Here is a 17,281-nt window from a genome sequence, read left to right on the forward strand (position 1 = left end):
TCAATTAGGTTCTCATTTACTTTGTTCCTTGTAACACAAAAATAATATTCAGTTTCTATCTGATGACTAGAATAATGGCCAAGGCTGGAAATATAGATAATAAGTTGAATATTCATAATATATAATTCAATAAGTGAATTAGCTATATCAAAAATATCCATAAATATCATAAAAGTCATCTTTGAGTAAACATGTAACGAAATTATTTTGAAAAAACAATATTCTCTTGATATTTGTCATTTTATGCCTGTTAGGTAGCTGCAAAAGAAGGCCTTTAATGTTCAAGAACAATATGTTATTCTTTTTTTTTTTTTTTAAGATTGATTGATAGAGAGAGTACAGTGGGGTGGTGCAGGGAAGAGAAAAACTCAAGCAGACTCTGTGCTGAGTATGGAGCCCCACAAGGGGCTTGATCTCCTGGCCCTGAGATCATGACTTGAGCCAAAAATCAAGAGTTGGACACTTAACTGTCTGCACCACTTAGGTACCCCAGAGCAATGTGTTATTCTTTTCATTATAAAACTGTGTGTATTTAAATAAATCATGAGTCAGTAATTGTTATAAGGAAAATATGACATCCTGTAGCTAAATAGCTTTAATATCTAAAGCCTTTGTTTACTTTATTCTTTCCAGTTACCACAGTATGCTTTGATTTAAATGAAATCTCTTTTCTTTAAAAAGATTATAAAATTAACACTTTTAGAGTTCATATTCATTATCCAGTTACTTTTATTGATTTTACAGGCAGAATAGTATCTTGATCTATTACACTCAACAACACCAAAATACCTAGAACTCTGGTGTCGATATCAATAATTCCTAAAAATCAAGCAAACATTTACAAGTATCTGCAATTAAAGAAAAATGGATTCAAAGGGCATGTAATTGCAATAACAATAAAATAGTATTTATGTATTTAGACATACATAGCCAACTTAAATTTAGTACCTCAGGCATTTTTATAATTTTGATATTTATACAAACTTTGGAAACTGAGGAGCACATGGGCCAGTCACCAATGATCATGAAAAAAAAAAAAAAGATAGAAGTGCTTATTTTGCTGACAGTATTTGTTTAGCTCTTTAGCCTGACATTGTGTGATACTTTTATCCCTTCCAAAGCATTAGAAATCAATACTACATGTGCCTCAAGCTTTTTTACAGATGAATGATCTGATCAAGATCCTTCATTTCAGAAACTAAGGTCATTAATGTTTATCTTCACTTGGGCCATTTTAGAAGGCTTGCTGAACCTAATGCCCCAGCTCAGACTACTGTGTGAGCAGCGACATCTAGTGGGCATTATGACCCCAAACATTTTATTAGTCTAAACCCAGGAGTATCCGTGAAACAAGTGAAATCACTATGATGCATCATCTTTAATATTGACACAAGCATATTTCCAATGAAACTATATCAGAAAATTATACTTCCCAGTAGACTTTCTATGACTCAGTAATAAAATAAATTTAAGAAAAGCCAGCACTAGGCTTCTAATCTTTATTCTTAATCAACAGCCTCTCAATAGGTAAATACACTTTGTAGATTTTTATAAAAACCCAATCGTGTCCTCTTCCTGTCTGAATTCTTCTAAGAGGGTGATATAAAGATCTCAGGAACACAATGAATTACTAAATAACCAGTTTTGTGGCTCTTTCAGGAACATACGAATTGGAGTGTGCCAGCAACAAACAAATCCAGCCAATCTCTATGACAATGCACTGAGGAGCAATATTAAGACATCAGAAAAGCTGCCAGCCTGTTAATTATTGTTGTATTGAGTTTACATGGAGATGTTACTAATTTTTGAAAACTAATTTTGCAAATTTTGCAAAATGGAATATCCATTTCATCAGAATTTTCTAAAACAACTGATTCATGAAATGGAATTATAGACTCATTTTACCATCAAAAAGTCATCATTTCCTATGTATGACTGTTTCCTGTTAATGAAAATTCAGTACATTCTTTGGCTGTTTTGCATAGCCAATCTGAGGCAATCCAAACAAGCTTTTATTGTTTGCTGGAACCTTACTTAGCTCATCATTCTCTGTACATACTTCCAGCCAGAGACCTAAAACTGTCCCCCAACTCCTTTCAGACTAGCTTCAGGGAAACTGTATCTTCATGTCACCATGGAAAATCTTTTCCTGAGTGCTGTGTAGGATGTAGTTGTATAATTGTTCATGGGGCACAGTGGGGTTGCCCTTCTAGATGGACTGAGGTACCCCCCTGAAATCCCTAGACATACATGAATGAATATAAGTGAACATCACTATCAACTTATTTCATTTCCCCTAAATTAATTTCCACAGACTAAGACTAGACCTTTCTCTTTAACCTTTTAAGGCCTTGTTAATGACAATAAACAGATGCAAGGTCTAGGCAACAGGTTTTTTTTTAACACACCAGACTTTTCAAATACAGAATGAGCATATTTAGTACTTCCAGATCATTAAAATATCCACTACCCAGCCACAAGCCATGTTAGTAATTAGCTGGGACATTCACCTGATAATATTCAGGTGAATATTCACCTAATAATATTCCACTTGTGTGCTAAAAAGAGCTGTAGAAGCCAAGACCCCCCACTGACTGGACACAAAGGTCCACAGGAGTGCTATCTCACAGGTACCATCCAGTTGGGGAACTGTGAGGAAAAGAACCACTTAAGACTTTTATGTAAATGCTAGGCAGACATGTTCCAGTGGGCATTCCACACCCAAGTATATAAGCAGTTAGTCTTATTAAAACAAGTGTGAATCATGTGCATTTAAAATAATACTAAGGTCAGATGAGGTGCTATAAGCGTAAAGCCCAGAGTTTTCTCCAGCCCACTCCCCCTAGTAACTCCCTAGTCATTTCCCCAAGGTCTTAAATATAGGAGAATACACGGGCAGTGGCCATAAGTAGTCTGATGTTTACTAAGGGGACATGCAGCCATGAGTGGCATTGGAAGTGCCTGGAGGTTGCCTTCTACTGTTCTTCACTAGATAGACTTCATTAACCCTCTCCCTGTTCCCTTTGTGTTTCTCATTTCTGCCTGAATCTAAGAGTGATCATGTGAAGTACTATTGTACCCTGCTGCTGTCAGAACCCAGGTTGTGAAACAAAGATGATTTCTGAATTCCAGTGGAAAATGTTGCTAACTACTCAACACTCAGCACATCCAGATTGTCTCAGATGAAGAGCTATGGGCAATCACAGATGATTACTGTCTGCTCATAGTAAGAACCTTCTCCCAAAAAGTAATTCAGAACTTGAACTGGCATTCTGACTTAAAGGTCTAGTTCTTTGTCAGCATTTACATATTTTGACCTTGCACATGTTTTGAGGATGGATTAGTTCAGGTTTGCAAATAAGTAATCTCAAAGTTACCAGCCCACAAAAACATTTTCATTACCTCTTCTCCCCACAAAACTACCCAAAGAGTAAAGTAAATTATGCTTTTTACTAATTGCCCAGGGTCATTCTTCACTGGGCCTGGAAGAGTGAACAAGGGCCTAGTTGAATGGTTGGATGAGTTGCCACCACCAGATCCCTACAAGCCTAGAAATAATTTGGTCTGGGTCTAAGTGCTAATATCATGCTGCCAAGTCTCTTTCTGAAAAGCATAAAAGCAAAATATCCCATTCCTGCAAGCAAACCAACCACAAGGGTGGTGCCAAGAACTTTTGGGGCCCTTTTCTTGGCCACCCGGAATGCTGTTGGCAGCACTGCAGAGATTAATATATTGTTGACATGTCCTAAAACCTTGTTAAATGTTTTTCTCTTCAAGACACGTTCGTAATAGGTTTCCAAGTTTGGTCGCTTTCCATTTCCCCAGTTTCTCCTCGCAAACCCCAGGAACTTCAGTCGATGCAATGTGACAGCGAGAGAGACGTCTGCCAGGGTGAAGGATTCTCCGCAGAGCCAAGGCTGGCGGCCCTCTTCTAATCAGAGAAAGGGACATGGAGAATTAGGGGCAAGAGCTGTACAGAGAGACTCTAGCTGGCATCTTTCATCGTGGCCGTAAGGGCAAGTGTGAGAACAGTGAAAAGATGAAGGCCGTGGTACATTTTCTTGACAAATTAATCCTAAGACAAAGTCCATGCCAATGTCACCCAAGCAAAGGGAGATTTGCTTAATACCTGCCAGCTACCTACATCCTTGGGTGAAACGGAAGCTACTTGAGTTCAAATCTATCTTTGATATTGAAAAGGATTCTGAGGAGTTGAGAGCCTCCAAGCCAGAGGAGTCCACAGATCTTTCCTCCTGGCTTAGGAAAACAGCAGGTGAGCCTTAGAAAAATTCATAAAATTGGGCCTGGAATGTCACTCAGTGATTGCTGCTCCTCGTCACTCACATAAAGCAAAAGAAAGTTCCTATTGTGAAGTACGTTTCATGTAACATGGTCTTCAACTTTGTTGCCAATTAGAATAGTTGCAAATGGTCCAAGTGCATGCACCTGGGCAATGGCTGGATCCTGCGGTTAGGTTCACAGGTACAATACACAGATGCTCACCAGCCAGCCTACAGATATACATAGGCCAGCCTCCATTTCATACTTCAGATTGGAAGTATTCCCCCTGCCTGGGGTAAAACTAGAGGAAGCTTTCAAGCTAATTACTCAGGTTATTCAACCAAATGAACTACTATAATTACAAATGTGTCAAACAGGCTAAGTAGGAATCTCCCAACCATAACTTTAAATTGGGCAGAAAAATCCTCCACCAGTCACATTTCACATAGACACTGATTGGGTTACCATTAGACATCTGGGTTTTGCTGAGGTCAGTATTATTGTTGCCATGATAATTTAAACTGCCCATGAATAAGAATAACAAAAAAACAGATTACAGAATGTTTTTGGTAAAATCTAATAATATTCCCATAAATATAACATGCCTGGGATCCAGCAAAAGAGAAACACACACACACACACACACACACACACACACACACACAAATAAGAACCTACCTGGGGTTTCTTCATTTCTTCTTTGCAACTCAGTTTCAACCTGATCCAAGACTTTCTCCAGTTCATCAAGAATTTTCTTCAAATATTTGACATTGTCATGGTCAAGCAGCTTTGACTAATTAGCAAAAATAACTAAATAGGTTATTGATGCTTGCAAAAAACAACACAGAGCAAAGCAGATATAAACTCTTAAAAAGTTGGAGCCTGTTTATCTGAGGCAATGAGAAGATAGAGAATAATGTTAAAGCAAAAGAAAACCTGAGGGAAAATGCTCTGGCTGTGAGAATACTCCACTGACCAGACCCACTGGTCCACAGGTAACTCCCATACACTAGATGACCAGAGATGGCAAAGAATATAAGGAGCACAAAGAGACTCCTCTCAGCCCCCAACTAACAAATGGAATTTCAACAGCTTTCAAGGAATGAACAACTGAAGGGTCAGGCTGAGGGAGAAATCTGAATGCAGTGACTTAGAGACTGAGTGCAAAGTAAGAAGTGCTGTGTGTGCAGGCATTTCTTTTGAGCAGCTCACTTAGCTGAGATAAAGGAAGATGGAAAGTTGAGGAAGGTGATGAGTGTTGACGTTTGCTACATTTTCAATATGGGGGAAGCTTGTGTGTGTTCTTGGGCCCTGAGGAAAGAATCACCTCAGAAAGAGAAAGGCTGACTGGAACAGATGAAACAAAGCCCTGCTCCTTAAGAGGCAGACAAGTCAGAATGGATTAACTCAAAATGGATTAAAAACTTGAACATAAGACCTAAGACCATAAAGCTCCTAGAAGAAAACAGAGGTGGTAAGCTTCATGATGTAGGTCTTGGCAATAATTTTTTGAATCTTACACAAAAACAAAAGCAACAAGAGCAAAAGCACACAAGTGGGACTGCATCAAACTAAAAAGTTTCCGCATGACAGAGGAAACCAAAAACAAAATGAAATGGCAGCCTATTCAATGGGAGAAAATACTTGCAAATTATGTATCTGATAAGGGGTTAACATCCAAAATATATAAAGAACTCCAACACAATAGCAACAACAACAATAAAATCTGATTTAAAAATGTACAGAGGTTCTGAATTGACATTCTTCCAAAGAAGACACATCGAAGGCCAATGGGTACATAAAAAGGTGTGCAACATCACCCATCATCAGGAAAATGAAAATCCAGACCACAGTGAGCTATCACCTCACAGCCGTTAGAATGGCTGTTATCAAAAAGGCCAGAAGTGAGTGCTGGCAAGGATGTGGAGAAAAGGGAACAATCGCACATTAGTGGTGGGAATGTAAACTGGTGCAGCCACTCTGGAAAACAATACAGAAGTTCCTTAAAAAACTACAAATAGAACCACCACCAGGTGATCCAGAAATTCCACTTCTGGGTATTTATCCAAAGAAAACAAAAACACTAACTCAAAAAGATATATCCACTCCCATGTTCATTGCACCTTCATTTACAATATCCAAGAAACAAGCTTAGTGCCCATCAATGGATGAATGAATAGATGTGGGATATACATACAATGGAATATTATTCAACCACAAAGAATAATGAAGTTTTACCATTTGCACTCCCGTAACTATACCTCAAGGGAATTATGCTAAGTGAAATGGGTCAAAGACAAATGCTGTAGGATCTCTCTTAAATGTGGAGTCTAAAAACAACAATAACAACAACAAAACAAAACCCAAGCTCATAGACAATAGATTGGTGGTTGCCAGAGGTGGGAGTTAGACGTGGAAGAAATGGGTGAAAGGTAAGGAAAAAAATAAGAGAAGAGAGAAGAGTATAAGAACAAATTTGCCAATTACCTTATTGGTATTAAAAAAAAAAAGTCCTGAAGTTCTAGCTAGGCCTTAAAAAGTGGCAGAGTACCCGAAATGACAGATTGATAGTGTATATTATGAACTTGCTTTTACATTTTACAACTTGCCTTGGTAAACAGCATGAGCAAAATCTGCCTTTTAAGCAACTGTCATCAGGTCTGACTATTAAATCAAAGGAAAATTCTTTCTAAAAGCAGAGCGTAAGCAAAAGCTAACGTGCACTGGTGATTTGCAAATATTTAAGAGAAGATGTCCTAGAAATAGTGAGACTTTACAAAATGTAGAACATGGAATGCAAACAGTGGATGTCAACTGAGGACAGCCTGGTTTACTTACTTTAAGTCGCTTCTGTTTTGCGATGTATGCCTCTTGTAAATCTGGGTTTTCTTCAGCAAGTTTTTTCAGTTCAGATTCTGTGTTACCAATTTGGCCTGATAATAAAATCATTTTTGAAATAGGAAATTATTTCCTCCCTTCTAAACAAGAAACAAGGAGAAGCTAGGACACTCCATGAGCTCTAGGGCTCATGCCCTGACTCTGCCTTAGACCTCTTTGTGCCTCAGTTTCCTCAAATTTAAAATGGAACTATCAGAGTGTCTGCCACATAGGCTAAGGATTAAATGTGAGGCACCCAGGAAAGCACTTAGAGCAAGGCCTAGCAGGTCAGAAGTGCTCAGTGCAGAGTGGTGGCTCTACCTTTCAATATCTTTCAAGTTTTTATTAATGGACTTCTATATGAAGAGAAGGAAAAGGCTTTGTTTTTAAAAATATATTAACTCTAGGTGATAGAATTATATTCAGGCCACCTGTTTCAAATCATATGAATACTTATGAAGAGAAGGAGGAGGAACAAGAAGTAAAGCGAGAAGAGGAAAAAAGGAAGGAGGGGATGGAAGAGGAGAGAAGAAGTATCAAAAGGAAAGAAAAATAACATAAGTAAGAGAATTATAAAGGTGAGGTATGATGTAATGGAAAGAATGTGGTTTCTAGAATTAGAAGATCTGGGTTTGAGTATTCCTAATTATACACTCCCAGAGTTTGACCACAGCCACTTTCCCTTACTTTCCTATCTCAATCACCTATGCCAAAGAACACCCCTTCTCCTCCACATCCCATGCACTGACCATCTGTGTCCTCAGAAAAAGAAGGAGCTGGATATCACAACTCAATCTTAGTACATCTCAAATACCTGAATTTAGAGGCAGAGTAATGGTTAGACAGCCTGTAGTCCAGTTCCCTCACATAATGAAACAAAAATTAAGGACCAGAAATGTACATTTAGTTGCCCCCCCATAATCCCCAGCAGATTCCAGATTTCATGATTCTTAGTCCATCTTCTATGAGAACATGTTATGTTCCTTATTTTTCCACAGGCTACTCTTCTGAGTTTCACCCAAGCTTGGCCCTCAAGACCAAGAGATGGAAAATCAGCTCCCATAGATAATAAATGTCCAGCTGAACAGCTGAAGCACAGATTAATCTGACTGGTGCATGGATTGATCTGTAACATCCATGAAGCAAACCTAACAACCCTGTCCCCAAGTCTTCATGAGATGAGCCCCATCTCAAAAATGAATTAAAAGAACTCTGAGACAGAATTCGAAGTCTTTAAGATTGTTACATACTGCGAATCCTTGTGGTTGCATAAGCAGGGATCATGGAGTCCACAGTTAGCTCAGGATGTAAAATGCAGCCATGAGTATAGGCATCCATTGGCAATGAGTCAAGCAGTTCTCGATAATGTTGTACCCGTGGGTAGTACATGCTTCCTTTATCAGGCATTAACCTGGGTGTTTTTTCTACAAACATTAAAGAAAAAGTTATAAATGAGAGGTGACATCCAAAGCAAAATAAAAAACCCAAACCCCCTCATGAACATTTTCAATATTAAATCAAGGCACTTCAAACATATCTCCCCAAACCAGACATTCAAAATTTGAAAAGGACTGATGTACCAGACTAGAGTCCAAACCATGATTACATTAAAATTCTCTCATTTTTCAACCTTACAAACTGCTGCTCGACCCTCAAGATGCCAACTCCTCTATAGAATATTCCCTAACCTCCTAAAACTACCAATATCTGATTGGGTCAGGTGTGCCTTCCTCCGTACATGAAAAATACCTTTGTACATATACTATCATAGCCTTATCACCTTAATTGGTTGTTTGTATCCTATGAGTTTCTTCAGGGCAGGGAGCTGTGATCCACTGTCTATCATAATGTCTCACACATTTTAGGCTATTAATAAAGGTTCATTAGGTGAATGAAAGCTCATTATGAAAAGATAATCAGAGATTCCTCTTTCCTAGGTTCCATTAATACCAAGTGACCCTGTTGATGCTATATGAATGTGAACTGACAAAGTTCACAGAATTCACCATGAATTTCTAATATTTTTATGTCTAGAAAGTGGGTTCTACATAAATCCTCATTTGCTGTTAAACTCTAGACTCTAGAGTACTTGAGGGCTGGGACCATGTACTGTTCTCTATTGAGTTCCCAGTACCTAATATAATGTTTGGCTCATAGTAGGTGTTCAGTAAATTTCAATTAATGAATATATTCCCAAATTTCTAGTTGTTATAGAATATTTGAGCTGGAGAAGCTCTGTAGCAGTTAACCAGGACATAAAGGCTAAGGCATTCTCGGCTAATGAAAGGCAGACAACATCATTGTAACATCTTCAAAAGGGTTTACATTTCAGAGACTATCCAAGAAGAATAAAGATGAACCACATCAAGGTGCCTGGGTGGATCAGTCAGTTAAGCATCTGCCTTTAGCTCAGGTCATGATCCCAGGGTCCTGAAATCAAGCCCTACATTGGGCTCTCTGCTAAGCGGGGAGCCTGCTTCTCCCTCTCCTCCCACTTGTGCTATCTCGGTTGCTATCTCTGTCTTTCTCTCTCTCAAATAAATAAAGTCTTAGAAAAAAAAAAAAAAGATGAACCATGTGATCCAAAAATCAGGACTATGTCCCTAGAGAATCACTTCCTATTTCTGACACTCAAATTGCCCCTGAAAAATGCCAATGAGCTTATTCCAACAAGTGAGAAGCCTCAATTTATTCATTTATTTCTTAGTTTGGATTATTTAATTTAGAATCCTTTTGAGCTATCCCACACTCATTCATAAGTGTTGGCAATTCAGAGTAGGTTGCAGAGCATTTCAGACAAGACCTCATAATGCCATAATCCAAGTAGAACAAGTTTTCTAAGCCAACAGACTATTTCTGACTCTCTAAGAAAAAATAAGATGGATTACTCCCTCAAACAGTAGGCAAATATCTAATTCCCTGCTGAGGAGTCCAATTCTGAAGTCTGCACTGGAATAACCAAGAATGAAGTGTCAGCCACATACTGCTTGTCAACAGTGGATTTACCCGACTAGAGCACACTTCCTGTTGACCTTTCAGGATCTCAGTATATCACTAGGATCCCAACCAATGCCTGGTAGACATTTCCATGAGGACAAAAGTCTAGAGTCCTTCTAAGGTCCTTGAAATACTAAAAAGTTATTAACCTTTTGTGTGCCACTGATCTCTTCTCAAAATAATGTTCTTAAACATACAAGACATAAAAATGCAAAGGAAATTGATTATATATTTATCAAATTAATTTTAAATTATAAAATTTTAATATGAGTACCTTTTATTAATACATTAACAAGATCTAGCAGCAGGTCTAATAACTACCATAGTTTCAAAGTTATTTTTAAGATAACTTTGCAATAACTTGACATGCTACGAACATATCTGTGATTTCTATTGGTAAGAAAGTCACGGGAACTCCTAATATTGCTTTGGTTTATGCCTACATTGGAAACGAAAGGAAGTCATAAGTTCTGTTGGAAATTAGTGAAGATAAAGATAATCTTTTTCGCCTCTAAGATCTCAAATCTCCTGAATTCTATTCATAGACCACTTAGAGCAACGGTTCTCAAAATGTGGTCTAAGAATCCCTGGGCTTCCCCAAGAAACTTTCAGGGAGTCCACAAAGTCAAAGCTACTTTTATAGTAATACTGCAATTTTAATTGATTTTTCACTTTTATTGTCCCTCAAGGGTACAGCAAGCACAGTTTTCCAGAGGCTACAGGACATATGGCTCTATCATTCTGACAGTTAATGACATGCTGGCTTGTGTATTCATGTGTTTTATTTTTTTTCAATATTTTATTTATTTATTCACGAGAGACACACAGAAGGAGGCAGAGACACAGGCAGAGGGAGAAGCAGGCTCCATGAAGGGAGCCTGATGTGGGACTTGATCTTGGGACTCTGGGATCACGCCCTAAGCCAAAGGCAGACACTCAACCGCTGATCCACCCAGGCGTCCCTATTCGTGTGTTTTAAATTTTTCTGTTTTAATTTCTGATTTGGCAAATATTGATAGATATAGATAAACAAAAGCTCTCCAGTGTTCTTAATAATTTTTATGATAAAGGGGCCCAGAAACCAAAAAGTTTAAGAACCACTGCTCTGGGGGTCCAAAAACCTCAAGTTAATAACCAAAACTGGTACAGTATTTTAAAATGCTTCCAAGTCATTAAATTTATGGTCACTGGCTCAGGCTACTTTCTGGTGCCAGGCCTGAGGCTTGTCTTCAGAAGAGCATACCACTTCCTTCTGGGAAAGTAAGAGCAGGGAAAATACTGTCTAGTAATTGCTTTCTGGGGAAGCTCCATCTGGCTGAGCTCTAATTCTTCAAAGGAAGATAAATGTTTAAATCCATGAAAACAATTTCCTTCTACTCAGGACACTATTACCATGTAACTATCTTTGTCAGACGCTTTGTCCGACAGAGCATAAGATATCCACTGAACCAAAGTTCTCCTCCAGCTTCACTGTCTCCCTTCCAGGACCTCCATGGCAACACCTGCTATGTGCTGTTATTGTCCTCCTCGACACCAGACCTTGATAGTATCCACTGCCTCTGGAACCAGAGTTTTTCAAAAGGCAACTGGGAATTTCATTTGAATTTTATACAGATCTTCCCTCTCACTCTCATTCTATTTTATTTCCCAGTCCTTCCATAAAGCATGTTGGAAAGAAGGAAGGAAGGAAGGGAGAGAGGGAGGGAGGGAGGGAGGGAGGGAGGAAGGAAGGAAGGAAGGAAGGAAGGAAGGAAGGAAGGAAGGAAGGAAGGAAGGAAGGAAGGAAGCCAACCTGGTTGGCTCAGTCAGTAGAGTGTGCAACTCTTGATCTTGGGGTCATGGGTTCAAGCCCCACATTGGGTGTAGAGATTACTTTTTTTTAAAATGCTGGTTTTTCTATTCTACCTCTGTCAGGAGTGAAAAAGCAATAGAAGGCCTACAGGGGCAGGGTAGGGAATCAAAGGACTTTTAAGAAGCAGGCATTGAAGAGTTTCCAGCATTAGCCAATAGAGTTGCTGTACTGAAAACCAGGATAAGTTACTAATTTGGAAGAAAAAATAAGAGTAAATGAATGTCAGTCAGGCAAATGACCTGACTTCCTAGAAGAACGAGCAGGGGATAAGACAGGTCTTGTACTGTACCTAAATTTAAGCAGGTACAGATAGCAATAAAACAGAAAGATGTAATAATGAGAGAAAAGTTTTTTAAAACCAGAAAGAAAAGATACAATAAAAGCAATTCTGCAGCTATTTAACAGGGACAAACGGCTGCATACAGTCTCAAGTCTCAATATTGCTCGGTAGAATAACAATGGCTTTGAGCCACGGGGGATGGGGGGGGGGAGGTGGAGATCACATTCAGTTTCCCCAAGAGTAAAAAATTAAAAGAATTTAGGAGCTCATAGGCATAAGTTTCCATTATTTTACTACATTGATTGCTCTGATTTCCTATGTTCCCCAGTCATGGCAGATAAAGAAGGCATAATTATGCCTTGTTTTCAAGAAACACTCCCTCCCCACCCACCCTACTCAGGTCTATTTGAATAACTTTCAGCTCTTCCTTATTATTATTAGTTCAATGAAAACAGACTTCATTTCTATCTTTATCCCCTTGCAGATTTTTTATTTTACTTAGATCACTTGGTGGTGGCATTGGTGTATAAGATAATATGCACCATTTTAAAGCCACTTTTATTGGCACAATCATGGGTTTTAAAGACTCATTTTCTTTTTCCTTACCATATACCATATTTTCTCCACACTTGGTTAGAATCTTTGTGCTAACTACAATTTCAGTAGATGTGCTAAAAGGCATAAAGTTATTCAACTATATATGAGAGACTTTCATTAATATATAAAAATTGGAATAATTGGAAATCCTTACCTAAATAACTGCATTTTTAATGTAAGAATTACTTCAGAATTAATGTTTTTAAAATGAGGTTCAATAGATATTTAATCTTATCTATAAAATTTATTTCCTAATTAGATTTATATACAGTACTTTAATATCATATCAGGATACTTAATTTCCAAACCAAATTCTATTTCCTAAGAATCAATGAGATATATAAGCCAAAGATGTGAAAAAGATCTTCCCAGAACTCTTATATATTAATTTACCAAAATTCCATATTCACCATATAACATCCTTGATTCCAGTTACCACTTAGTCATTTGGCAGTAAGAAAAGTAATGTCCTAGTGTTTGGTAGTTATTTCAGACCCCCTTTTTTATTACCTAGTGGCCAAATTAAATTCACTGAAAGAGGTTATGAATCATATAAGAAATATCTAGATAATGGGATGCCTGGGTGGTTCAGCAGTTGAGTGTCTGCCTTCTGCTCAGGGTGTGATCCTGGAGTCCCGAGATCGAGTCCCACATCGGGCTCCCTGCAAGGAGCCTGCTTCTCTCTCTGCCTGTGTCTCTGCCTCTCTGTGTGTGTGTGTCTCTCATGGATAAATAAAATCTTAAAAAAAAAAAAAAAAGATTTTAAAATCTGTATTTGTGCATATATTCACTTGTTACATCCACTGTTCCTGAGTTTCCCTAGTTTGCTTAGTATCACACATCATCTAGTTTAATCAATTGCAGGCTTCAGCATATCTACTCTTCATTACATGCCTGAAGAGAAAAAGGTATCACATACATGGAAAGGACTCAGTAAAACTGATAGTAATAATAGCATATGCATGTATTAAATTTGATATTATTATCAAGTTTACAGAATGAAGCTATCTTTAATATTAATAAGCTTCTAATGATTAGGGATCTTTGAAATATCTCAGGTCCTTGCACCAATTAGTACCCCAAAAATACCTATTAAAAGAATGAATAAAGAGATTGTTCTTTGCCAGCCCTTGGTTGAGCAGCCATAATTGAGTGCTTCTAAATTCTTCCTTTGACCTAAATTTTGACCTCAGGAATATCATTGACATCTACATCAATAACTGCTTTCAAAAAAAAAAAAATTAAGAGGTATCTGGCTGGCTCAGTCAGAGTGGCACATGACTCTTGATCTCAGGGTCATGAGTTCAAACCCCATATTGGGTGTAGCGACTACTTAAATAAAAATAAAACTTTAAAAAAATCAAGCATAGCCATCATTCAATTTAGATAATTTTTTTTAGGCTAAGACTTGAAAGGGATTGCCTTGGCTACCAAATTTCTCCCCCCAAACTACTGGTTATTTAATGGACTCATCCCAAAAACATATAAATATAAATACTGACTATATACAAATGTTCAGAAATGTCTACAGGTCAGCAAAATATCATTTGTAATATAATCCCCAGCTGGTAAACTAGTAAGAGATGACAAATGGCAGCAAGGGAGATAACAGGTAACTGCATTCTATTCTTTACATGACTGAATACACTTAAAATCTCCTATTATAAGCATGGGCAACTATGTCTCATGATATCCATTCACTTACTACTCTAAGTTGTAAATGTTCCTCAAAGTTCTATCCATAATTCGACAAAATGTTGTATGTTCTGACCAGTTCACAATCTGCCATGTTCTAGATAGAACCTATACTTTTAAATAACTTGTAATCATATCAGCTTTTTATTATTAGCTTTAATCAAAAACTTTTTAGCAAGCTAGGTCTCCCATCCTTCATTAATGCCCCTGATTTTTTAATTCACATACTACATTTAGCCCTGTTAAACTTTGCTTCATTATTTTTCCATTTTATTGCCCAATGACAAGCACTTCACAAACTAGTCATCATTTTAACTATCTTAGCTTTTGTCATCCACAAATGTAAAAGTATTTCCACAATGTGCTTATTCAAGTCATTTATAGAATTGTTAGGCTCAAGTCAAAGAACAGAAACCTGTAAGAACACCAGTAGATATCCCTGTCCAGGCTGATGCCAAAAGTTCATCCATTTTAATCATTCAAAAAAGTTTATTAAACTCCTGTTAAGGGGATCTCTGGGTGGTTCAGCAGTTTAGCGCCTGCCTTTGGCCCAGGGCGTGATCCTGGAGTCCTGGGATGGAGTCCCACGTCAGGCTCCCAGCATGGAGCCTGCTTCTTCCTCCTCCCGTGTCTCTGCCTCTCTCTATGTCTATCATTCATAAATAAATAAATAAATAAATAAATAAATAAATAAATCTTTAAAAAAATAAAAATAAACTCCTTTTAAAGAACATTCACCATATGAAGCACTGGGAATAGAGCTATTAATGAGACAGACACTGTCTCTGACCTTACGTGTTTATAGTTGTTTATAAATAATTGAAATAAATATAATAAAATTATACAGGATAAGTCTTTAGCTAAATGGGCAACCTTGTGCAACACATTTATAAATGAATATTCTCCAATACAGTGGGTTGTTCATCTGAAAATATGCATTACTTTTATCCAGCCATATTTGCTTCTTTTTTCCACAAGGGTATCTAATGAAGTAATCTCAAAGGCTCTACTTAAGATACATTATGTCTAGAACCATGCCCAGTACACAATAGATTTATTTTTTTAAGTGTTAAAGCCATTCTTCAGTAATGTAAAATTTAAGCTTGTTCCTTTTAACTGAGATACTCAAAAGTTTTATATATATATATATATATATATATATATATATATATACACACACATATGTGTGTATAAGTAATTTATAAGTGCTGCTTAAAATTTAAGCAGTTACTTAACACACAGTAGTAGTGCTTCTCAAATTTTAATGTATATATGAATCACTTGGGGATCTTGTTAAAACGAGGATTCTGATTCAAGAGGTCTACAGTAGAGTCTGGGATTCTGCATTTCTAACAAGCTCCAAGGTAATCCCAATGCTGCTGGTCAATGGAACACATTTTAAGTAGCAAGATTCGTAGAATTCAGCTTTCCCCATCCTTGACAATTGGCTAACATCTGTCTTGTCCGGCTCTTTTCCTAATCTCCAGGGGTTCTTAATAACAAATACAAATTATCTTAATGGTAATTGTGATAACACATGCATGTTTATTTTTTATTTTAATACATTGGGATTAATTTCATCCATAGACCAGACTAGCTTTTATATAACTGTTTTCTTGCTGTCTTCATATCTTCAAACCATGGGTTTTGGGGTCCCTTACTCTTCATTTAACCCTTTTTAATGGAGTAACTACTCTCCTGGGAAAGAGAAAAGAGTGAAATAAGAATTGACTGGACTTGTTTTATCTCTGCAATTGACCAAACTATATCACCTAATCCAAGAGGACAGAGAAACTAAATCACCAAGGATATGCAACAAGTTAGCAACAGCTGCAGATTAAGACCTGGGATTCTTGATTGTTTACTGATTCTATTGGTATAGCCAGAATTAAAGTCCTTAGTTCCCATACTTTCATTTAACATTTAGTCCCAGTGCCTTCTCCTCTGATTCCATAAGCAGCAACAAGAAGAACTTAATATTTCCCTTCTTTGAGTAGGACTCAGAATGTATTTTAGTTTTGTTTTTACATCATCAAAGCAAAAGAAAACGCCTAAGAAAGCCTAATAATCATTAACATTACTATGTTATAAAGTAACATTTTATATTACTGAATATCTTAAAGGAGAAACAATGTAAGGAGAGGAGGAGGAGAATGCTAGTAATAGTAGTAGTTCAAGGGATGCCAACAAAATATTTAAATATGATTTTTCATTTACTATATCTTTTTAAGATTTTTGATAATTTAAAACAGAATTATTATACAGTTTTTATTCATATCATAACCACTTTTCCCAAGAAATACAAATTATTTAACAGACTTGTCCATTTCCAAAAAGCTCAAGGTTGAGAAAAATTGTCTTAAATCAATTAGCCACCATTTTCAGTACAGTCCCCAGCATACATACATAAGGGAGAGCAAGTAATAATAAAGGAGAAAACAGTTCATTAAACTCTTTGATTTAGATCAATGGCCACCTCTAAAACCTCCAATCAGAATCCTAGGGAAGCAAACACTTGGAATAAAAATAGAGGCAGCCACATTGCCAAACTAATTCCCTGGGGTTCCCTCCACACATGTTTAGGTCCCATACAATTTTTTCTAAGTACCTCAAGCATTTTTTGACCTAGTAGTTTCCTTTCTCAGCTTCCAGTAATTTGGGGTTATATTCTAATTTTATCCTGCCCAATTAACCTCAACAGA

The 17,281-nt window shown here is 37.2% G+C and overlaps 1 protein-coding gene across 5 annotated transcripts in view; it reads right to left on the reverse strand.

Annotated features, from left to right (window-relative positions):
• Positions 1 to 711: 711 nt before the first annotated feature.
• The window catches only part of GDAP1 (ganglioside induced differentiation associated protein 1), a 30,516-nt gene continuing 13,946 nt past the window's right edge, over positions 712 to 17,281 (reverse strand). For all 5 annotated transcript variants that reach the window (XM_072804180.1, XM_072804181.1, XM_072804177.1 and 2 more), the window contains 4 exons: positions 8,409 to 8,582; positions 7,120 to 7,214; positions 4,960 to 5,074; positions 712 to 3,931 (listed from right to left, as the gene is read on the reverse strand). In XM_072804180.1, the coding sequence (XP_072660281.1) occupies positions 3,549 to 3,931; positions 4,960 to 5,074; positions 7,120 to 7,214; positions 8,409 to 8,565 (750 nt within the window). In that variant the 5' untranslated portion in view covers positions 8,566 to 8,582 and the 3' untranslated portion in view covers positions 712 to 3,548. The remainder of the gene's footprint in view (positions 3,932 to 4,959; positions 5,075 to 7,119; positions 7,215 to 8,408; positions 8,583 to 17,281) is intronic.

Source organism: Canis lupus, chromosome 28 (assembly GCF_048164855.1).
Source record: "Canis lupus baileyi chromosome 28, mCanLup2.hap1, whole genome shotgun sequence".
Taxonomy (NCBI): domain Eukaryota; kingdom Metazoa; phylum Chordata; class Mammalia; order Carnivora; family Canidae; genus Canis; species Canis lupus.